At 40.7% G+C, this 20358-nt stretch overlaps 1 protein-coding gene across 1 annotated transcript in view; it reads left to right on the top strand.

Moving 5' to 3' along the window:
• Positions 1-20358, top strand: part of LOC116304195 (talin) — a 43325-nt gene that overhangs the window by 16947 nt on the left and 6020 nt on the right. Inside the window, exons 27-60 of the mRNA XM_089024018.1 lie at positions 148-375; positions 1179-1310; positions 1683-1811; positions 2066-2179; positions 2256-2369; positions 2946-3080; positions 3500-3628; positions 4131-4214; positions 4509-4736; positions 4925-5044; positions 5863-6060; positions 6161-6300; positions 6910-7003; positions 7653-7742; positions 8381-8503; positions 9100-9243; positions 10082-10243; positions 10527-10667; positions 11319-11500; positions 11914-12046; positions 12132-12233; positions 13002-13172; positions 13510-13656; positions 13994-14116; positions 14420-14539; positions 15186-15332; positions 15589-15758; positions 16414-16597; positions 17185-17310; positions 17607-17723; positions 17794-17979; positions 18939-19043; positions 19275-19380; positions 19664-19788. Of these exons, the coding sequence (XP_088880144.1) occupies positions 148-375; positions 1179-1310; positions 1683-1811; positions 2066-2179; positions 2256-2369; positions 2946-3080; positions 3500-3628; positions 4131-4214; positions 4509-4736; positions 4925-5044; positions 5863-6060; positions 6161-6300; positions 6910-7003; positions 7653-7742; positions 8381-8503; positions 9100-9243; positions 10082-10243; positions 10527-10667; positions 11319-11500; positions 11914-12046; positions 12132-12233; positions 13002-13172; positions 13510-13656; positions 13994-14116; positions 14420-14539; positions 15186-15332; positions 15589-15758; positions 16414-16597; positions 17185-17310; positions 17607-17723; positions 17794-17979; positions 18939-19043; positions 19275-19380; positions 19664-19788 (4749 nt within the window). The remainder of the gene's footprint in view (positions 1-147; positions 376-1178; positions 1311-1682; positions 1812-2065; positions 2180-2255; positions 2370-2945; positions 3081-3499; positions 3629-4130; positions 4215-4508; positions 4737-4924; positions 5045-5862; positions 6061-6160; positions 6301-6909; positions 7004-7652; positions 7743-8380; positions 8504-9099; positions 9244-10081; positions 10244-10526; positions 10668-11318; positions 11501-11913; positions 12047-12131; positions 12234-13001; positions 13173-13509; positions 13657-13993; positions 14117-14419; positions 14540-15185; positions 15333-15588; positions 15759-16413; positions 16598-17184; positions 17311-17606; positions 17724-17793; positions 17980-18938; positions 19044-19274; positions 19381-19663; positions 19789-20358) is intronic.

The following is a 20358-nucleotide window of genomic DNA, read 5'->3' on the forward strand; positions in this document are numbered from 1 at the left end:
GCTTCATATGTCAGACCAAGTGTCACTCCCTTGAGTATTATTTCTTTCTTTACTAGTAATCCTTTTCAGCTATGGTGCAATGTTTTCCCATTTCAGACCATGTGTCATTCCCTTGAGTATTATTATTATTTTATTTCACTTTAACAGGAAGCAAACCCCAAGGACGAGGACCTTACAGCTTTATATGGAGCAGCTCAGGGCGTCAGAGATGCTCTAAATCAATTGTTAACGAAGGTCCGCGAGGGAGGAATCAAGCCAAAGGTGGGCGAGAAATATGACGAAACCTGTGATGACATTCTTGGTGCTACAGACAGACTGTTTAACAGTATGGGCAATGCTGGTGAAATGGTCAAACAAGCTAAAATATTAGCTCAGGTAAGGAGTATAAAAGATGTTATTATATAAATTTTAATATCGATGAAATACCAGGTTTTCTCTAGTGTCGAAAACTTGATATCTTTCACCAGTGGAAGATACCATATCTTTCACACGTGAAGATATCGCTGTTGACATGGTAACGTATTTTAGGAAAGAGTTTTTGAGTTTTTGTTTTATTTAAGTTTCATCGATATCTAAATAATAAACAGAACATTACATGGCCGCTTGGAGATACGAATTTTATCTTCTCGTGTTCAATTTAGATATCTCACTCGTTCGCTGCGCTCACTCCTGAGATATCAAATGAACACTCGAAGATATAATTCGTATCTCTGCGCACCCATGTAATATCCTCTATTTGATAAACTGTGCTGTACTTCAATAATGTTGCCATTACTGCTGTTCATATTGTGGCATGGGTGGCATACGCTGCTAATGCATTGTCTTTCATTGCTGTGAGTCCAAAAGTTGGGTCGCTTGTAGGAGCCCTGAGGACACCACATGCGAATGAGTTTTTTTCAGGTGTTGTTCTCTCCTATGCTACGAGGGTTTTCTCTAAGTTCTCTGGTTTTCCTCCCTCCATAAAAATCAACATGTGATTTGAGAGTTGTGTGTATAGAATATTCGAATGTAGTAAGGAGCGTGTATGGAGGATACATGGTTCCACAAGCTTCTAGCTTTAAATCCTACCGTGTATAAATAAAAAAAGACTTTTTTTTTTAAATCGTACTTTTGTATTTTAGTTTCAAAACCTTATCAGATGTGCAGTCAATAAGTGTTTGTGTTTTTGTTTATGACAGGCCACATCATTGCTGGTCACCGGCATCAAGTCAGAAGCCGAGACTCAAGATGATGATGACTCTCAGAAGAGACTGTTGGACGCTGCTAAGTTACTGGCCGATGCCACTGCAAAGCTTGTTGAAGCTGCTAAGGTATGTAAACCTTCTAATGCAACCTTTAACAACACAGTATTTCTTTCGTTTTCTCACTTGATTCTGAAGATGACTTCGCTGAGGTTGTCAAAACGTCAGTCACCCCCAACAACAGTTATTCTCAAGATAACACTCACCCGGCAATCACACTTCACAACAAACTTCAACACGTGGGTGCAAGCCATTTACTCTTACCGTATTCATTGTTTAGGGTAGGATTTATCTTCTAAATTAGATACAAAGGCATAACTTTTCCTAAGTTATTTTAAGACACTGATTAATGGAATTAAACCTACAACCTCCTGCATTTTGTTTAACCAACTGAGCCAACTGGGTTAGTTTTTAATATATGACTTTTTTCTCGTTTTCCAGGGTACAGCCAGTAATCCAAATGATGCGAGTGAACAAGAAAAGCTGAAAAGAGCAGCTGAAGATGTTCGTTCAGCGACGAACACTGCTGCCAGTGATGCCCTGAAAAAGAAACTTGTGAAACGGTTAGAGGTAAGATATCAACACCACTACGACATTCGCCATCTTCATCATCGTGTATCATTATCGTCATCACCATCATCAAAACGAACATCATCATCATGTATCATCATCATCATCTATCATCAGTCACCATGTATCATCAGTCATCATGTATCATCAATTATTATTATCATGACCATCGCTATCATCACCATTATCATCACAATGACCGCCATCATCAGCAACATCACCGTCATCATCAGTAACCAAATCCTTGGGTTTAGAAAGCAGCCAAGGAAGCGACAGGCCAGGCTACACAACTGATTGCTGCAGCACAAGCAGCTGGTCCTTCCAACAGGAACCAGACATCCCAACAACAGCTAGATGATATGTTCAAGGTACGTTTGACGGCTGGTGTATTCTGCTTGGCAATGCTTTTTCTTTGTTAACTGTTTGGTTTTTTTGGGTCTATAGCCGGTTGAAGATGAGATAGCCAAGCTGCTCGAGTCTTTGAGAGAATGTGCCAACAACCCAGATGATCCCAGTGCTCAACTTGGCCTCATTAATCAGTCCAAGCTTTTCATTGTGGTGAGTGATATCTATTTTAATGTTTCTTAATGTTTCAAGTGATTGTTTAATGTGGTGTGCCACGGGTCAGTTATAGGACCACCCAAAAATTAATAAAAAAATACAATAAGGTTAACAACTAAACATATTTATTGCCTTGAAAATGTGAAACTAATCTAAAGGGTGCACAAGACAAGCAGTTACTATAACAACCAGTTACAATGACAACCAGTCACTATAACAACCAGTTACTATGACGACCAGTTACTATGACAACCAGTCACTATAACAACCAGTTACTATGACGACCAGTCACTATAACAACCAGTCGCTATTATGACAACCAGTTACTATGACAACCAGTCACTATTATGACAACCAGTCACTATAACAACCAGTTACTATGACGACCAGTTACTATGACAACCAGTCACTATAACAACCAGTCACTATTATAACAACCAGTTACTATGACGACCAGTTACTATGACAACCAGTCACTATTATGACAACCAGTCACTATAAAAACCAATTACTATGGCGATATCAAATTTATGGAGTTAACTGTTATGCCCATTGTTTTTTGTGTGTTTCTAGCCAGTGGCCAAGATGGTTGCGTGTTCAAAAGCTGCTTTACCAACAGTAGGAGAGCCAATGTATGCTACACAACTGGCCAACTTTGCCAAGAGCACAGCACAGAAGCTGAGCGATCTGAGAGATGCTGCTGATAAGGTGAACTAGTAATATTACAGGGTTGCTAATCACTGCTGGAAAACGTTGCGTAAAAAAAAACAAATGTGCGAGAGATTGTGTGATAGTACCTTTACTGAAGAATAGAAAATGTAAATGTGACATGCTTCTTCTAACGCCTATCTAGTGTTCTGTAAATCCCCAAGTGCTTTACGACTTAATACACTACGCGCACACGTTTTCTTTTATGAAATACAAATTAGACTAGACATTATTTTGGAGACGAAATAGAAAGTGTATGTGCGTGCTTTGTCATCTCGTAATGCACGGGCTGCCCATCAACCAGAAAGCGAGATTTCTTAAATAGCTCCCTCTCTGAACCATTCAAAAACACTTTTAAAACGCATCAACCAATCACAACATGACTTACTAATTTAATCTAATGCTATATTATTTCACAGGCAGCAGAAGCATGTGGTACCCTAGAGTTAGACAGCGCAATGAAGAAATTAAAAGGACTTGAAAATGATTTAAAGGCTATTGAAGCAGCAGCTGATGAAGAAAAACTGGTTCCTCTTCCTGGTGAAACAGTAAGTTGGGTTGTACGAGTAAGTTCATAAGGAATGGTCCAGTAGATTTATGATTAGGATTATTACAAATTTCTTTGAATAATTGTAAACTAAACTAATTGATAATTGGGGAGGTTTGCAGGAATTTATGTTGCCAATATTTTTTTGTAACACTCGCTGCACACTATTTTTTATATATTTTTTTTCTGAAAGGAAAGGAGAGGAGACTCTTTTCTTATCTATTGTATGTCTTAAGACAAGTGATTAACGTAAGGGGACTAAGAGAACATGACCTATTAGTGAAAATGGCCGAATTGATGGTTTTCAACCATTCCCAAGAGAATTAAATTAAACGAAAGACACGGCGGCCGTGTTGGAGGATATAACAAAAGAATTCATTGACAATTCTTTTGTTAAGTTCCTCCAACATGGCCGACGTGAAAACCATCAATAGGACGGTCAGTGAAAGTTATGTCAGTGTTCTGATATTATATTTGAAAAAGAAAACTCTTTTCTTCTACAGCCTGAATCATGTGCTCTTGAACTTGGCGCCACGTCGAAGAGTGTTGGATCATCCATGGCACAACTGCTGACCGCTGCTGCTGGGGTAAGTGCAGGCTCAAGCGGTATCAATACAATGATAGGCCCTTTGTAGCTCAGTAATCACGTGCTGATTAATTCACTGAGAGCAAATGAATGAACATCTTGATTCCCATGGGTGAAATATACTGGTGAGCAAACAAACTTTCTACAACCTGTTTCGAGAGATCGTAATAAAACTACATTTTGCTCACCAGTACAGACACGTGACCGTTAACTGCAAAGGGCCTTTTTCACATTAAAATTGTCTTCTCTAAGGCTTCTAGAAAATATTAATTAATGAATAATTGATGGTTGTCAGGGTAACGAGAAGTTCACCGGCACAGCAGCACGTGATACTGCAAACGCTCTCAAGATTCTGACGTCATCAGTGCGTGGGGTAGCAGGGGGAACACGTGACAAAAAAGCGCAGAAAAAACTCATTGAGTCTGCGCGTAACGTCATAGTTGAGTCAGGGAAACTTCTAGCGGAAGCAAAGAATGCATTGGCCAAACCTGGAGATCCGAACAACCAACAGAAACTAGCACAGGTAACCCATGAGTTTGTTTTGCTGTGTCGGCCATGTTTGATGACAGCCATGTTGAATGTCTGACAAGTTGGAAGACAGCCATGTTGAATGTCGGCCATGGTGGATGACGGCAATGTTGAATGTCAATTATGTTGGATGACAGCCATGATGTTGGTTATTCAATAAGGTGTTATTCTTTATATCGATAGGTTGCAAAAGGTGTATCTAATGCTTTGAACAACTGTGTTAACTGCCTCCCTGGTCAACGTGACGTAGACGAAGCCATCAAGGCTGTGTCTGCTTCAAATCAAGCCTTGGCTGCAGGACAAGTAAGTCTTCGTTGCTATAACAGACCTGTGATACTCAGACCCGTTGTACTCTAACCTGTGGTACTCAGACCCGTGGTTCTCTAACCCGTGGTACTCTAACCCCTGGTACTCTAACCCGTGGTACTCTAACCCCTGGTACTCTAACCCGTGGTACTCTAACCCGTGGTACTCTAATCCGTGGTACTCTAACCCGTGGTACTCTAACCCCTGGTACTCTAACCCGTGGTACTCTAACCTGTGGTACTCTAACCCGTGGTACTCTATCCCGTGGTACTCTAACCCGTGGTACTCTAACCCGTGGTACTCTAACCCATGGTACTCTAACCCCTGGTACTCTAACCCGTGGTACTCTAACCCGTGGTACTCTAACCTGTGGTACTCTAACCCGTGGTACTCTATCCCGTGGTACTCTATCCCGTGGTACTCTAACCCGTGGTACTCAGACCCGTGGTACTCTAACCCGTTGTACTCTAACCCCTGGTACTCTAACCCGTGGTACTCTAACCCGTGGTACTCAGACCCGTAGCACTCATAAAAATGAGACAGAGCAATACCTTCAAGCCTTTTCCTTTTTTTAAACCCTGAAACAACCTTTGAGCTGATCAAAGTCAGGGCACAGCTCGACACAGATCACAGATGGAATTGGAATTTAGCTTGTTAGCTTGTTAGGAGAAATTGGGAAAAAACCCCGAATCAGTTGAGAGACCCAGCAAACTCACATGTGATGTTGAGTCTAGGAGGTAACCCATGACCCCAGAGGTGAGAGGTGAGTGCAGTAATGCTACTCTAACCTTGATTCCTATGTGTTCTCTATGCAGTTCCCCAAGACCAACAAGCCTTACCATCAAGTACAAGAACGTGTCAGTCAAACTGGAGCCGCACTTAATGCCGCCGCCGGTGAAGTCGTTACTGCGTCACGTGGTTCACCCAATCAGCTTGCTACCTCCACCAAGAAGTTCTCTGTATCTTATCAGGACTTGGTGGACAGCGGTATGACCCTCGCTGGGCAGGCGCCGGTGAGTTTGTGTTTTCTGTTCTCATTTTCCCATTTTTATTTATTCATTTATTCGTTCATTCGTTCATTTATTCATTCGTACATTTATTCTTGTTTCACAGGATGACGCTGCCAAGGGCACCATGGTCCGTAACCTGAAGAACACTTCAACTGCTTCCAGTAAACTTCTACTCGCTGCCAAATCATTGGTTACTGATCCTAACGCACCCAACGCTAAGAACGCATTGGCCAATGCTGCTCGGTAATATATATTAAACACAAATACTTAAGTTTCAAATTATTTTGGTGGACACTGGAAAATTCTAGAGATAGACCTTTTTAGCTTGGAAACCTTGGTTAGTGCGTGGCCCTCGGAGCTAGAGGTCCATAGTTCGATTCTCAGGAACTCCACGTCTTTTTCGACTTTCGAGCACTGATAGTTAGAGGGGGTAGAGGGCGTACCTTCGAATGCATTAAACTTGAGCCCTTGGCTCAGGAGAATTGGGCAACCACTACCTTTTACGTTTTACGTTTTACCTTTTTTTGGACATAATGTTTTCCCATTTAAGACCACGTGTTATTCCCTAGAGTATCATTTCTTTGTTTAATGGTTGTGCACGAGAAGACACATGAATATGGATACAATGCAAATAAAAAATCTTGTTCTACAAGAAATGATGCATGGTCTGAAATGGAAAACATAACTTCCAATGTGAGGAGATCTACTGCATCTTACCAATACAAATCACAAGTCATTCCCTTGAGTATTATTTCTTTGGCCTAAAAATATTACTCTTATATAATACTCATTTCCTCGTTGCGAGAATATTATACTTTATCATAACTGTATAGATACTCATTTCCTTTATAGAGGAGTTACTGATAGTATTAACATGCTACTGAACGCATGTATGTCTGCCGCTCCAGGACAGAAGGAATGTGATAACGCTGTACGGAACATACAGGTAAGTAACGACATAAACTAACTATAGAAAGACAAGTAGTGACCAAATAGCGAACAAGTAATGAACACTAACGACCAAAAACCAACGTGTGAGTTTAGTGACGTGTGCTGCAAATATAATGTAGTGGCAGTTTGTGAGGAGCAAACTTCATGGAAGAGCCCCGTATGGGGAGTTGGGGTTGTAAATATGGGATTTCAGTGGCGGATCCAGGGGGGGTTCGAAGGGGTCCACGGAACCCCCCTTGAAGGTTTGATCTTTTAGGTAATAGAAATATGTCTTATATAAATTTTAATACAAAAAATATTAGTAGTTTTGTGTTGGGTCGTGTTATCATAGCTTGGTCTGTTACTAGATAGTAAATTAGGTGATTAGAGCCAATTTTTTTGTCAAACATCGACTAAACAAAAGAGAATTATACACAGTTTAAGAAACGGAATCCCCCTTTGAAAAATCCTGGATCCGCCACTGGACTTAAATCGTTCATTAAACGATAAGCAATGACAGGTATTTACAGCAGCTGAGGAAGCTACACAAGGTTCTTACCACTTCTCAACATGTTAGGACAGTCACCTATCATATGTCGAGACCTACCAACTGCGTCACGACAGGTATTAAATAATTGACATTTTTGTGTTTTTTTTTGTTCCAGGCCATGAACAATATACTTGACAATCCTGTTGAACCGGTTAATGACGACACCTATTTTGACTGCTTGGACCATGTGTCCAAAGATACAAAGGTAAGGCAAGAAGACGTGGGATCCCTGTGTATTTCCCTAGAATCGGCAGTAGGCATGTGTTTTGGGGGGCAGGGAGTAAGATGTTTAAGTCTGATGGGGAGTTAAACTCATTTCCTTGCGTAGATGTCTGTAGGGATATATGAATATATATATATGAATCAGATTGAACAATAAGTACTACTAAAAACGCCGGAAAAAATTCAGGCTTAGAACGACATTCAAATCCACGATGCTTTACCAACTGAGCTATGTAAGCCACACAGAGCAGGTTTTGTGTGTGTTCATATAGACTCCTTGCAGCATGTCGTAATGCAGCTCAATTTGGGGGACATAAAAAAAGGTTTCCAATTCTCAGGAGATTGAAATTCTTTTGTTTTGTCTTGCAAGTTGAGCTGCTTTGATGTAACATGCAAGGAGTCTATAAATCGCGGACGTTGTTGCTCTTCTTGAGTTATGTATGAAAAGGAAAGTATGTAAAGTCGTCCATAAGTAGTTATCGTAAGGAGTTATTCTCTTGTAGGAAATCCTTACTACAAGATGTGATGTGTCTGCCTGTCTGACCACACCCAGTCTCTATCCATCTGTCTAACATTTAACGTCTGACTCTCTGTCTAACCACTTATTTCCGTCTGTCTCAGGATCTAGCCGAGGCTATTCCAGTAATATCTGACAGCATCAAATCAGCTGATTACAACAAGTTTGATAAAACTGTGAGAAGAGCATCTGATGCTGTTTGTGCCTTAACTGAGTCTGCTGCACAGGTAATAATGATAATCATCACCGTCACCACCATCATCATCATCGTCATCATCATTGTTGTCATCATCATCACCATCATTACCATCACCATCATCGTCACCATCATTGTCATCATTGTCATCACCATCATTATCATCATCACCATCATCATCACCATCATTGTCATTATTGTCATCATCGTCATCATTGTCATTATCATCATCACCATCATCACTATCATCATCATTATCATCATCATCATTATCATCATCATCATTGTCATCATCATCATCATCATCATCACCATCATCATCATCATGTATCATCATCATCATGTATCATCATCATCATGTATCATCATCACCATCATCATTATCATAATGTATCACCATCACCATCATCACCATCAAGTATAATTATCACCACCAACACCATCATCTTGTATCATCATCATTTTATATCATCATCTTTCTTCAGGTTCACTAGCAATGTGAGTTCTCTATTAATGTTTCTTATACTTCCTATCTTGCACAAATCGTCTCTTCTCATAATCATTAATCAAGGAGATACTGAGTTAAATCAAAAAGTTAATAAGCATCATTTTTTCCCTTTCTTCTAGGCTGCATACCTTGTAGCAGTAGCCGATCCATCTAGTGTTGCTGGGAGACCAGGTCTCATTGATCAAGAGAAGTTTATCAAAGCCAAACAAGAAATCAACGATGCTTGCGGTAGCTTGCTGGACCCTGATTCAAGCCAACAAAAAGTGAGAAACCCTTAATGAAACCACAAGAAGCCTCGTTTAAAATTCATAAAGTTGTCCATAAAAACTAAACTTTGAAGCCAGAATTGATTGAATGATGCCTAGAAAAAAAAGCAGTATTTTCCAAAAATGACGTCAGACCCACCAACCAATCAGCGTATGAGTTATTTTTAGCCTAGCTTGAAATCTGATGGGATCATGCAAAAAGTTATAAGATGGCCTCCCCTAGAACTACCATTTCCATTTAATCTTGAAGCTTGATCGATTTATCTTGTAGTCTAAGTTTTCAAACAAAGGTTTAGTTTGATTTTTTGTTTTATCTGACCAATGGAATCATGTTGCCACAAACCTTGTTCATTTGTGCTCCATATGTCGCGATTTCATTGGTCAAACGTGACACGAAAACCAGACAAAACATGCTTCGAGCTTGAGCGCAAAATGGAAGTGATCTTCCCCTGAGCAAACACATAACAAGAAAAGCTAGCTATTATTACTGTGCAGATACACTAACCGGGACCTCTTTTATAAAACTGACCAATCAGATAACAATAAACTAGACAGAGATTGAACCGATAACAGTGTAAGGCCTAGGGCAAACGTCGAACTTTCCATGCACCGAACTCATTAAAAACAATGGATATCAGGTGATAATGAGGCGGCATTCTTTGATGTAATTAAGTTCGGTGCATGGAAAGTTCGACGTTTGCCCTAGGCCTTAGCCAATCAGATTATTACGTTCTCACGCTCTTATTATATCGATGTGCTATCTGATTGGCCGGTTCAAAATATTGAACTAAATGTCGCAATATGATTGGTTAATATTATGATACAAATTTTCTAGGTACTAGCAGCAGCAACATCGGTAGCCAAGCACACGTCTGCTCTCTGTAATGCTTGTAAAACAGCATCAGCAAAGACAGTAAATCCTGCTGCTAAAAGACAGTTTGTTCAATCGGCAAAAGACGTGGCTAACAATACCGCTAACCTCGTGAAGAATATTAAGGTAAGACCACAGGCAGCCCATGGAAAGTAAATAGCCAAAACCCACCTTCCAGCTTTATCTGTCTGTCCTTTTATTGATGATAAAAAAATAACCAATTAGCGTGTGAGAAATTCGTAAGCTATTGTATAATGAGATTTTTCTTACTCTCGTCTCTTTTTTTCGTTTTTTCATCTTTTCACGGCGTACAATTTACCTTTTTATCATTACTGTTTCATTAGGAACACCGACGCAGCTCACACTAGTTTTTAGCTAGTTATATCTTCTTTTTTTGTTGTTGTTTTAGACTTTTGCTGGTAACATGAATGAAGATAACCGACTGCATTGCGCAGATGCTACCAAACCCCTGAGGAACAGTGTTCACAGTCTAACAGCTTATGCTCTATCTCCAGAATTCGCTTCTGTTCCTGCTAAAATTAGCAATGAGGTAATCTACAATACTCAGTACCAGGCCTTTCTTGATTTAAAGGTTGGGAGGCATTGGGGCTTTCCCTTCCTTCATTTTACTTCTACTCAGTGCTCTCAGTGCAGGAAGTTAAACATGAGTAAAAAATGAGCCAGCTCAACTAGAAACCGTGGACAGCTGTTACGGCCTGTAGTGGGCCTCCTCAGCACCGTGTATTTAGTGAGCTAGTAGAATCCCACGAAAAAGTAGTACATGAGAGATGAGGCGGTAAGCCGTGTGGGATGGGCTCGGAAATCATATAAGAACATGCGTACTAGGTAAATTACGAGCCTTGTATGAAACGACTGAAGAAGAGTGCCATACAAGCCTTTCACAACTTCAAGTCGCGTAAAAAATGAGCCAGCTCAACTAAAAACCGTGGACAGCTGTTTTGGCCTGTATTGGGCCTCGTCAGCACGGTGTATCTAGTGAGGCTTACCGCCTCATCTCTAACATAACAATAGATATTCCACAATCCTTTCCCTTCGTTAAGCAAGCCTTAAAATTTGTAAACATGCTGGTCTTTATTTGAGAATCTTTGGGCAATATAACCAAAGTTTTTGCGTTCGTAAGTGCGCCTTAGGCATCTTGAGCAATGGTAATACATTGAGCCGAATTTTCTGTCTCTTTCAGGCCCGCTCGGCCCAGGTGCCCGTGATAATGGCAGGTAAATCAGTCGCTACCACAGGCACCAACTACTTCAATGCAGCCAAGATAGGTGTGGTCAATCCATCAGACCAACAAGCAATGTATCAGATGCAACAGTCTGCGAAGGGTGTGGCTGAAGCCATGAAGAGGCTTATTACAGCCATTAAGTAAGTCCAGCCACAGAATACCCAATCCTTGGTTTTGTAGTTTCTAAAAAAACGTTGTAGAATACCTGCGATAGGAAGATTTATAAAAAGCCTAATAGAGCAGTTTTCATATAACTGAAATGCTCAGCGCCCTATACTTGTCGTGCCGTGCCGTGATGTTTTCTAGAATTTGATTGGTTGATTGTCTTCTCGCGCAATGTGATTGGTCTGGCAATGTCGTGTTGACGCCGTGTTACGGGCATTTGATTGGATCCAAAGTAAATTCTCGCACACTGTGATTGGTTTGGCGTATGCCTTGCCTTGTAACGACTGTGTCTGTGTCAAGAGCTGTTCACATACTCAACGTGACCACATTTGCTGTTGCGTGACATGTCATACAAATTGTTAATAACGTTTTCTTTATCTTATTCCAGAGATAACGCTCCTGGTCAGAGAGAATGTGACGAGGCCCTTGATAAAATCAATCATGTGATCAACGATCTTGACCAGGCAGCCCTCGCTAGTATCAGTGAAGGACTGGAACCAAGAACTGACAATACCTTACGGGTAATGACAAGATTTGATTTGCCCATCATCCTTTGCAAACCTAGTTTAAAGTTTTGTACCGACATGATTTGTCTATTTACCACAGGGATACCAAGAGAAGTTGCAGCAGAATCTGATTCAGATCAGCAGCAACGTTGATCCACTTGCTGTGGCTGCTAAGACAGAACCAGAGAATATTGGACATGAGGTATTGTAACCAGAAATTGTGAATTGAATTCTCTCAATAACTGGTGTTTTTAGAAGATGGTTATAATTGGATTGTATCTGCCTGAAAGGTCAAGGGCGGATCCAGGGGGGGGGAGGGAGGGGGCCTGAAGCCCCCTGCCCCCTTCAGCAGAGAAGAAAAACAAAACAAAACTGAAGAATTAGATGCTTTTTTAGTGGTTTTCCGTTGTGTTGACGGAAGAAACTCAATTAGCCTCCCCCTAAACTCAATTAGCCTCCCCCCCTAAAGTTTTGGCTGGATCCGCCCGTGAAGATTGATAAAACACTGTTGTGCATCGTTCCTTGTCTTTGATCAGCGCTCTGATGTTTCAAACTATTGATAAACTTGAAGGGTTTTTGTTGTAATGGCTAAAGAGATGGTTGGTTGGGCTGGGTTGGTTGGGCACCGGCCTGTTGTGCGTGGATTCTAGCCTCAGCGAGACCAACAATCAGGGGCTTAAGATATCTGAGTAAAGTATCTACCCTTGCTCTTAAAAAATCTTAAAATATCTGCCTTTGTTCTTAAAATTTCTGTAAATGGTAAGATATTAGCCATGACTCAGATGACCGCATAAAATGGCAGACCCCTCCCATTCAAAGATATTATCCAAGAAGGGTTACAAGTTTACTAGTACTAAGTTGGCAACTGTCACATGTCTACCTCTCTAGACAAAAACGATTACTTTCAATTGTTAATAAATTAATGATTAATTGTTATTTAAGAGTAACGCTATATGTGTTTTCATATAAGGTTGCCAAGATGACAGATTTCTTGGTGCCGTTGTGTGACGCTACCATTGGTGCAGCATCCCTCATGAGTAACAACAAACGAAAGGCAGATTTACTGGACCAGACCAAGACAGTAGCGGAGTGCGCTGCGCAGATGATGTACTCTGCCAAGTCTGGGGGAGGCAATCCCAAGGTATTTGATACAAGAGAATTTTTGTTCCGCCAAAATCATTATATGGCCTACTTTAACTTAATCGATGGGTCAGTCAGTCAATCAGTCACTCAGTCCATCTCTAGGTCAGTGGTGGTTGGTCGGTCGGTCGGTCGGTCAGTCAGTCGGTCGGTCAGTCAGTCAGTCCATCTTTAGGTCAGTGGTCGGTCGGTCGGTCATTCAGTCAGTCCATTTCTAGGTCAGAGGTCAGTCAGTCGGTTGGTCTGTCGGTCAGTCAGTCGGCCAGTCGGTCGGTCGATCAGTCGGACGGTCAGACAGGTATAGAACAATGCACATCTTCCTTGTTTTCCTTCAACAGAATACCCAGGCTCATCCAGCCATTGACGAAGCAGCAGAAAACATGAAAGATGCAATCGAAGACTTGAAGAACACAGTAGAAGAAGAAGCCAGTGAATCTGGTGTGGTATCAGGTCTGGTGGACAGTATTAGCAAGACTCTTACTAGTGTAAGTAGACAACGCCTCTCCCCACCACCACCCCCGTAATACCTCCTTATTGGGCGTTTTCATTCAAGATTGATTACAGCTCTTTTGGGAACTCAATTAACCTCTTAGGTTAATTGGACGTAGAGAAAAGAATAATACTTAAGATAGTGGTATGGGGTCTGAAATGAAAACGCCCATATTGTCTGTCATCATAATCAAGAGAAGCATGTAAACACTACACGCAGATTACCTTGGAAATGTTACAATCCAGGTGCATTGTGGTTAACTTGGTTATTTATAGCCTTATAAAATATTTCCTCGTGGTTATTTATATCACATGATTAACTTTGATTGACAGATCGATAGTCCTCTGATGGATGCTGTTGATGCTCGTATAAGGGAGGCCGATCAACCTTTTGTTTATTACCAAGAATGCATGACTAAAGCAATGAAAGAACTGACGAGAAAAGCACAGGATATGGTGAGAGACTGGGAACTACTCTGTGGTGCAGTGGATTGTGGGACTGTATTTTAGGACTGGGGTATATGGTCAGGTGCCTGTTAAACGATTGTATTGTTCCTGCCATCTAACATGGCTGCCATCACGTGATGGTGCAAAACCTTATTTGCCATTTTGGTGTTGAATTTTGATGAAGAGGCATTACAACAAGGATTGTCGTTATTACATTGTCTTCTCTAGCATGCACATTCTTGTACTTTCTAGAACCATCTAGTGTTTTCTATTAGTTTCACGCATAGTAAGGTCTTTACATTTGTATTTAAGGTTGGCAAGACCAATTCAGACCCAACTAAACTGGGACCTCTTGCCAAAGATATTAGTAATTTGTATGATGAAATCGCGAAGAAATCTAAAGGTGCTGTCGCTACTATTGGTAACCAAGAGGTGAATGAATCGTCATCATTATCACTATTACCAATCCATTGTCATCAATATTATATTCATCACATTAATCACCACCGTCGTTCATCAACATCATACATCATCGTTATCTCTATCATCATCATCATTATGCATCATCATCACCACCACATTTATGACCATCACCACCATCACCTCACTTTGTAACACATCATGATGAGTCACCATCTCCATCATCAACATCATCATCATCATCATGTATGACCATCATCATCATCACTACCATCACAATCATCATCAGTATCATCATCATGAACACCATCATCACCATCTTCATCTTCATCATCATTTAAAATCATTATCATTACCATCATCTTCACCATCATCATTATCACTATCATCATCTTCATCATCATTACTATCATCATCTCCATCATGTGTCATCATCCTCATCATTATCATCACCATCATCTCCATAATCATCATCATCCTCATCTTCATCATCACCATCATTACCAACATCATCATCATCTTCATCATCATCATTATCATCACCATCACCATCATCTTCATCATCATCATCATCATTACCACCATCATCTTCATCATCATTACCATCATCATTATCATCATCATTACTACAATCAACATTTTCCATGTATTTTTCCAGGTTGCTCAGCGCGTCAGGCATAACGTTCAGGGTCTTGGTGAGTCATGTATCGCTCTAGTTCAAAGTGCTGGTGCTGTACAAAACAGACCTAACGATCCTTACTCCAAAAAGGAGCTCACTGACAATAGCAGACATGTCTCTGAAAAGGTAAAACATTTATTCAACATCGCATCGCATCAAACCAATCAAAATCTGTTTTTAGTATTAAGAGTGGGAGTAGTTTTGGGATTATTTGAATTTTTGGTGGAAATGTGCTTTTCCAGGACATTGATTAAAAAAGTGATAATACTCTAGGGAATGACACATGGTCTGAAATGGGAAAACATTGCACCATAGCTGAAAAGCATTCCTAGTAAATAAAGAAATAACATTCAAGAGAATGACACATGGTCTTATTTTATAGGTGTCACATCTTCTGGCTGCCCTCATGGCAGGGTCCCGTGGTACCCAGGCATGTATCAACGCAGGTGCCGCCATTAATGGTATTGTCAATGACCTCGACACGACAGTCATGTTCGCTACAGCAGGCACGATGAATCCTGAAAGTACAAATGACTCCTTCTCTGATCACAGGTAAAATAATAAATTGGGCTCTCTGTGGTAGACATTTTAGCCAATCATGTAGCAAGAAACGTAACAGCAAATCAAAATGCTTGGTCTGTGATGCCGTTTGCATTCCTATTTTCTGGATTAAAACTATAATAAATATTTAGTTTCCCTGGGGGAAAAGACTCATTTGTTTCTGCCTCCGGTCAAGGCTGCCATCACTTAAGATGGTGCAAAGTCTCCATATACAGATAGAACAGGTTTCCTATGACTGTAAAAAAGTTCATGCCGTATATGCGTGCCTTGCCGTGACCGTGATGTTTTCTAGAGTTTTGATTGGCTGTTTTTTTTCTCGTTCAATGTGATTGGTCTGACAGTGCCGTGTCAATGGCGTGACTTTGTCCACGCCGTCTTTGTTCTATGTTGCGGGTATTTGATTGGATGGAGAGTAAATTCTCGTGCAATGTGATTGGTCTGGGGCATGCCTTGCCGTGTCACGACCGTGTTCGTGCCGTGAGCTTTTCACAGTCATACGAAAACTGCTCTATTGCCAGACACATCACCATCTTAGGTTACTTAGCCATTTTCTGACATAATGACTTCTTAACCTGTGGTTAAAGGGGTGTATTAAAGGCAGACAACTTTTTTATATTAAATATTATTAATAATTCATGGTTTTCAGAGAGGATATCCTCAAGAATGCAAAGGTATTAGTAGAAGACACCAAGAAGCTGGTTGCTGCTGCTCAAGCTACTCAGGATGTACTAGCTACGGCAGCTGAGTCATCTCTTGGCAGTGTTTCGAGACTGGCTGATCATGTCAAGTTAGGCGCTGCTGCTCTTGGTTCTGATGATAGTGATGCACAGGTATCCCAGTACTTATGATAGTGATGCACATGTATCCCAGTACTTATGATAGTGACGCACAAGTATTCCAGTACTTATGATAGTGACGCACAGGTATCCCAGTACTTATGATAGTGACGCACAGGTATCCCAGTACTTATGATAGTGATGCACAGGTATCCCAGTACTCATGATAGTGACGCACAAGTATTCCAGTACTTATGATAGTGACGCACAGGTATCCCAGTACTTATGATAGTGATGCACAGGTATCCCAGTACTTATGATAGTGACGCACAGGTATCCCAGTACTTATGATAGTGATGCACAGGTATCCCAGTACTTATGATAGTGACGCACAAGTATCCCATCATAAGAAAGTAAAGACTGAATTTTGACGAGTGCTTGTGTTTAAGGTATCCCTGCACAATGTATCTAAAGTACCCCTAGCGACCGGTATGTATTAACTCGTCATAGCAAATCGAGGGAGAGATGCAACGAACTCTACTCACACTTGATACCAAGTCCAGGAATTCTTAGAGAGCGCATTCATGATGAGGTTATGTGTTGTATTTCACAACGTTGATATTTTACCTTTCGTCATTTAGCAAATGCTTCTCAACGCCGCAAGAGACGTCGCATCGGCACTGGGAAATTTGATCAACGCGACTAAGAACTCCTCCGGTAAACCTGCTTCAGATCCTTCAGTAGAACCGCTCAAGGCTGCTGCAAAGGTTAGATAAATAATAACGGTAGCCGGAAATACAAATATGGACGAAAGCATCCCCCCCTCGCTCCATCCTGCTTAACTTCCGGTTCTTGAGAGTAAATTTGTTTTTGCCATGGATATTTTTTGTGGCAAACCTGGTGCACTGTGGTCTCGCTTGGGTACAAAGATCTTTTGTATATTATGCCTTATGTGATGTTTTTTTGTGACCAAGCTAGACCATGATGCGTCATTTCAGAGCGCATGCATAACCCTGTCCACAGGGATCCCAGAGGTTCATTTTTCTGATATATTTCTTCCTAGACAATGGTATCTAACGTGTCGTCTTTGCTCATGACGGTCAAAACCGTGGAAGACAAGACAACAAGAGGAACACGCGCTCTTGAACAAACAAACGAAGCTGTCAAACAAGCTATACTGGTAAGTTTCCGGGTCTTCTTCGGGCTTCCTTCGTATTGTCATAGCCATCTCATCGGTATCTCTATTCCAGGTTCTTAATTCTCCATCTCCTCCAACACGTAATGCAACTCCAGAAGACCTTATCCGAAGTACTAAAGGTATTACCTTGGCAACGGCTAAAACGGTTGCCGCAGGTAACTCTTGTAACCAAGACGACGCGATCGCTGCTGCTAATCTGGGGAGGCAAGCTATTACTGATATGTTGACGATGTGCAAGGTAATGATATCCATTCATCCCATTCATTGTATTCCCATTCAATCCATCCATCGCTATACATAAATCCATTCCCGTACATCCATTTTAATCTAACAACTTATCCACCCATCTATCCATACATCCATCTATTAATCCATCCATCGATCTCATCCATCCATCCACCCACCCATCCATCCATCCATCCATCCATCCATCCATCCATCCATCCATCCATCCATCCATCCATCCATCCATCCATCCATCCATCCATCCATCCACCCTTCCTTCATCCATCAATCCATCCAACTATCCATCCAAACATCCATCCATCTATTTTTTATTTAGAAGATATGTTTTCCAGCCAGATTGGTACTCAATCTTACAACTTAAGGCGTTCTTCTAAAAATTTACAAATTGCAAAAGCCAGAACTGACTATTTCAGAAATAGTTTTGCTTTTACTGGAGCCTGGCTTTGGAATTCTGTGCCTCAGTCATTAAAAGAAGAACGATCCTTAAAAGTATTTAAAAAGAAAATAAAAAGCTATAGGTTTTGCACTGATGACAACTAATATTTAATCGTTTTAGTTCTACGAAATATATCTAATTAACCTATTATCTTATTTCAATCGTATATTTATTGTATCAGTGTAGCATTTGTATATTTTACATAATTATCATTTGTTAATATAGTTTTTACGGCCTCTAGGTAGAGCAACATTAAGTTTTTTATCTTGATATTGATAGAGTTACCGTGCTTAAATAAAGATTATTATTATTATTATTATCCATCCATCCCATCCATCCATCCATCCATCCACCCACCCACCCATCCATCCTACCTTCCTTCCTTCCTTCCTTCCTTCCTTTCATCCATCCCATCCCATCCCATCCATCCATCCTTACTTCTTTCCTTCCTTGGATTTCTTTCTACCTTCCTTCCTTCCATTCATTCATTATTGTATTCACTCGTTATTTCCCAGGCTGCTGCTGCTAAGTCAGAATCAGAAGACGTCAAGTACGCTACTCTAGTATCAGGACGTGATGCCGCTGCTGCTTATGGTGAAGTGTCTGAACTAGTTATTAATGTAAGTTATAAAATTATTTAGATATAACACGCGCTCTGATTGGTCAAAAAACATGATTTTATTAAGATTATCGAACACGCTCACGATTCTCTGAACTTTTGTAGAAGTTTCATAGTAAAGTTTAAGTAAAACCGCTATGAACCACATGCAAACTATAATCACATGACTTGTTAAGGAGCGCATGCGCACTAGCAGTCATCATTACACCGAGTCTTGTATCTTGTTCTTTAGATTATACAAAAATCAAGCAATGAGAAGAAACAGCGCCTGATGCCTTTATCAAAGAATGTCGCTGAACGAGTAGGGAAACTGGTTCGAGTTGCCGAACAGCTCAAAGGTACGAGTTTCTACGCATGCGTAAGATTTTTGTATTCATTTGCGTTATCAAATCAAGGAATTAGACTCGAGACTGAGGGGCGAGTGCACTAGCGCTACGCTATCCCTAATTCTCTAACTAAAATGCAATATCTTCGATATGGAAGAGCATAACTTAGAGCGCATGATTATTACAGTGATTGAGATTACGTGACAGCAGATATATTGATTGCGTGACAGCAGATATGTTGATTGCGTGACAGCAGATATATCGATTGCGTGACACTGGTATGTTTTTTCTCTAGGTTCTGACTGGGTGAACCCAGAAGATCCTAATGTCATCGCAGAGAACGAGCTTCTTGGAGCTGCTGCGTCTATCGAAGCTGCTGCGCGTAAACTTGCTGAACTTAAACCCAAACCAAGACCAAAGGTGAGAAGTTTTTTATATTTGTTATTGTTGTCGTTGTTGTTGTTGTTGTCAATGATGCGGTGCGGTGTTATACTGTGGCGTAGTGTGGTTTGTTGTTATGTCTTGTCGTAGGGGGTGATTTGATCATGGTTTGTCGTGCTGTGTTTTGTTATGTTGTACTGTGAAGAACAAGGGCTCTGGCATAATCCATTTTTTGAGACCAGGATTTCTTGGACTTTAGGTATAAGCGCATGCGTTCAAACACTTGCCAAAAATTTAAAACATAGGTTCCTGATTTCTTATTTTTATTTTGATCGTAAGTAAACACAAAAGTGGATTGTTCCAGGGCCCTCGTTCTTCGACACAGACCAGAAGAAACGCAGGCTCTGGGTACGAGATTGGTGTTCTATATGCTGTAGCATAGAAAATAGTTTTTCTGTCTATGCTTCTTTAACTGTATTCGTCACTCCTCATCTCAAGTATTTCCATTAACTTAATTAGTTATTTTACCATTAGGCCAAACAAAAAAATAAGTGTGTTTCCTGTTGCATGAGAAAAATATTTGGGGTCGGTAGGTCGGATATTTTTATT

This window comes from Actinia tenebrosa, unplaced genomic scaffold (genome assembly GCF_029948245.1).
Source record: "Actinia tenebrosa isolate PJP-AT-01 unplaced genomic scaffold, QUT_ActTen_1.0 PGA_scaffold0__85_contigs__length_37466705, whole genome shotgun sequence".
NCBI lineage: Eukaryota > Metazoa > Cnidaria > Anthozoa > Actiniaria > Actiniidae > Actinia > Actinia tenebrosa.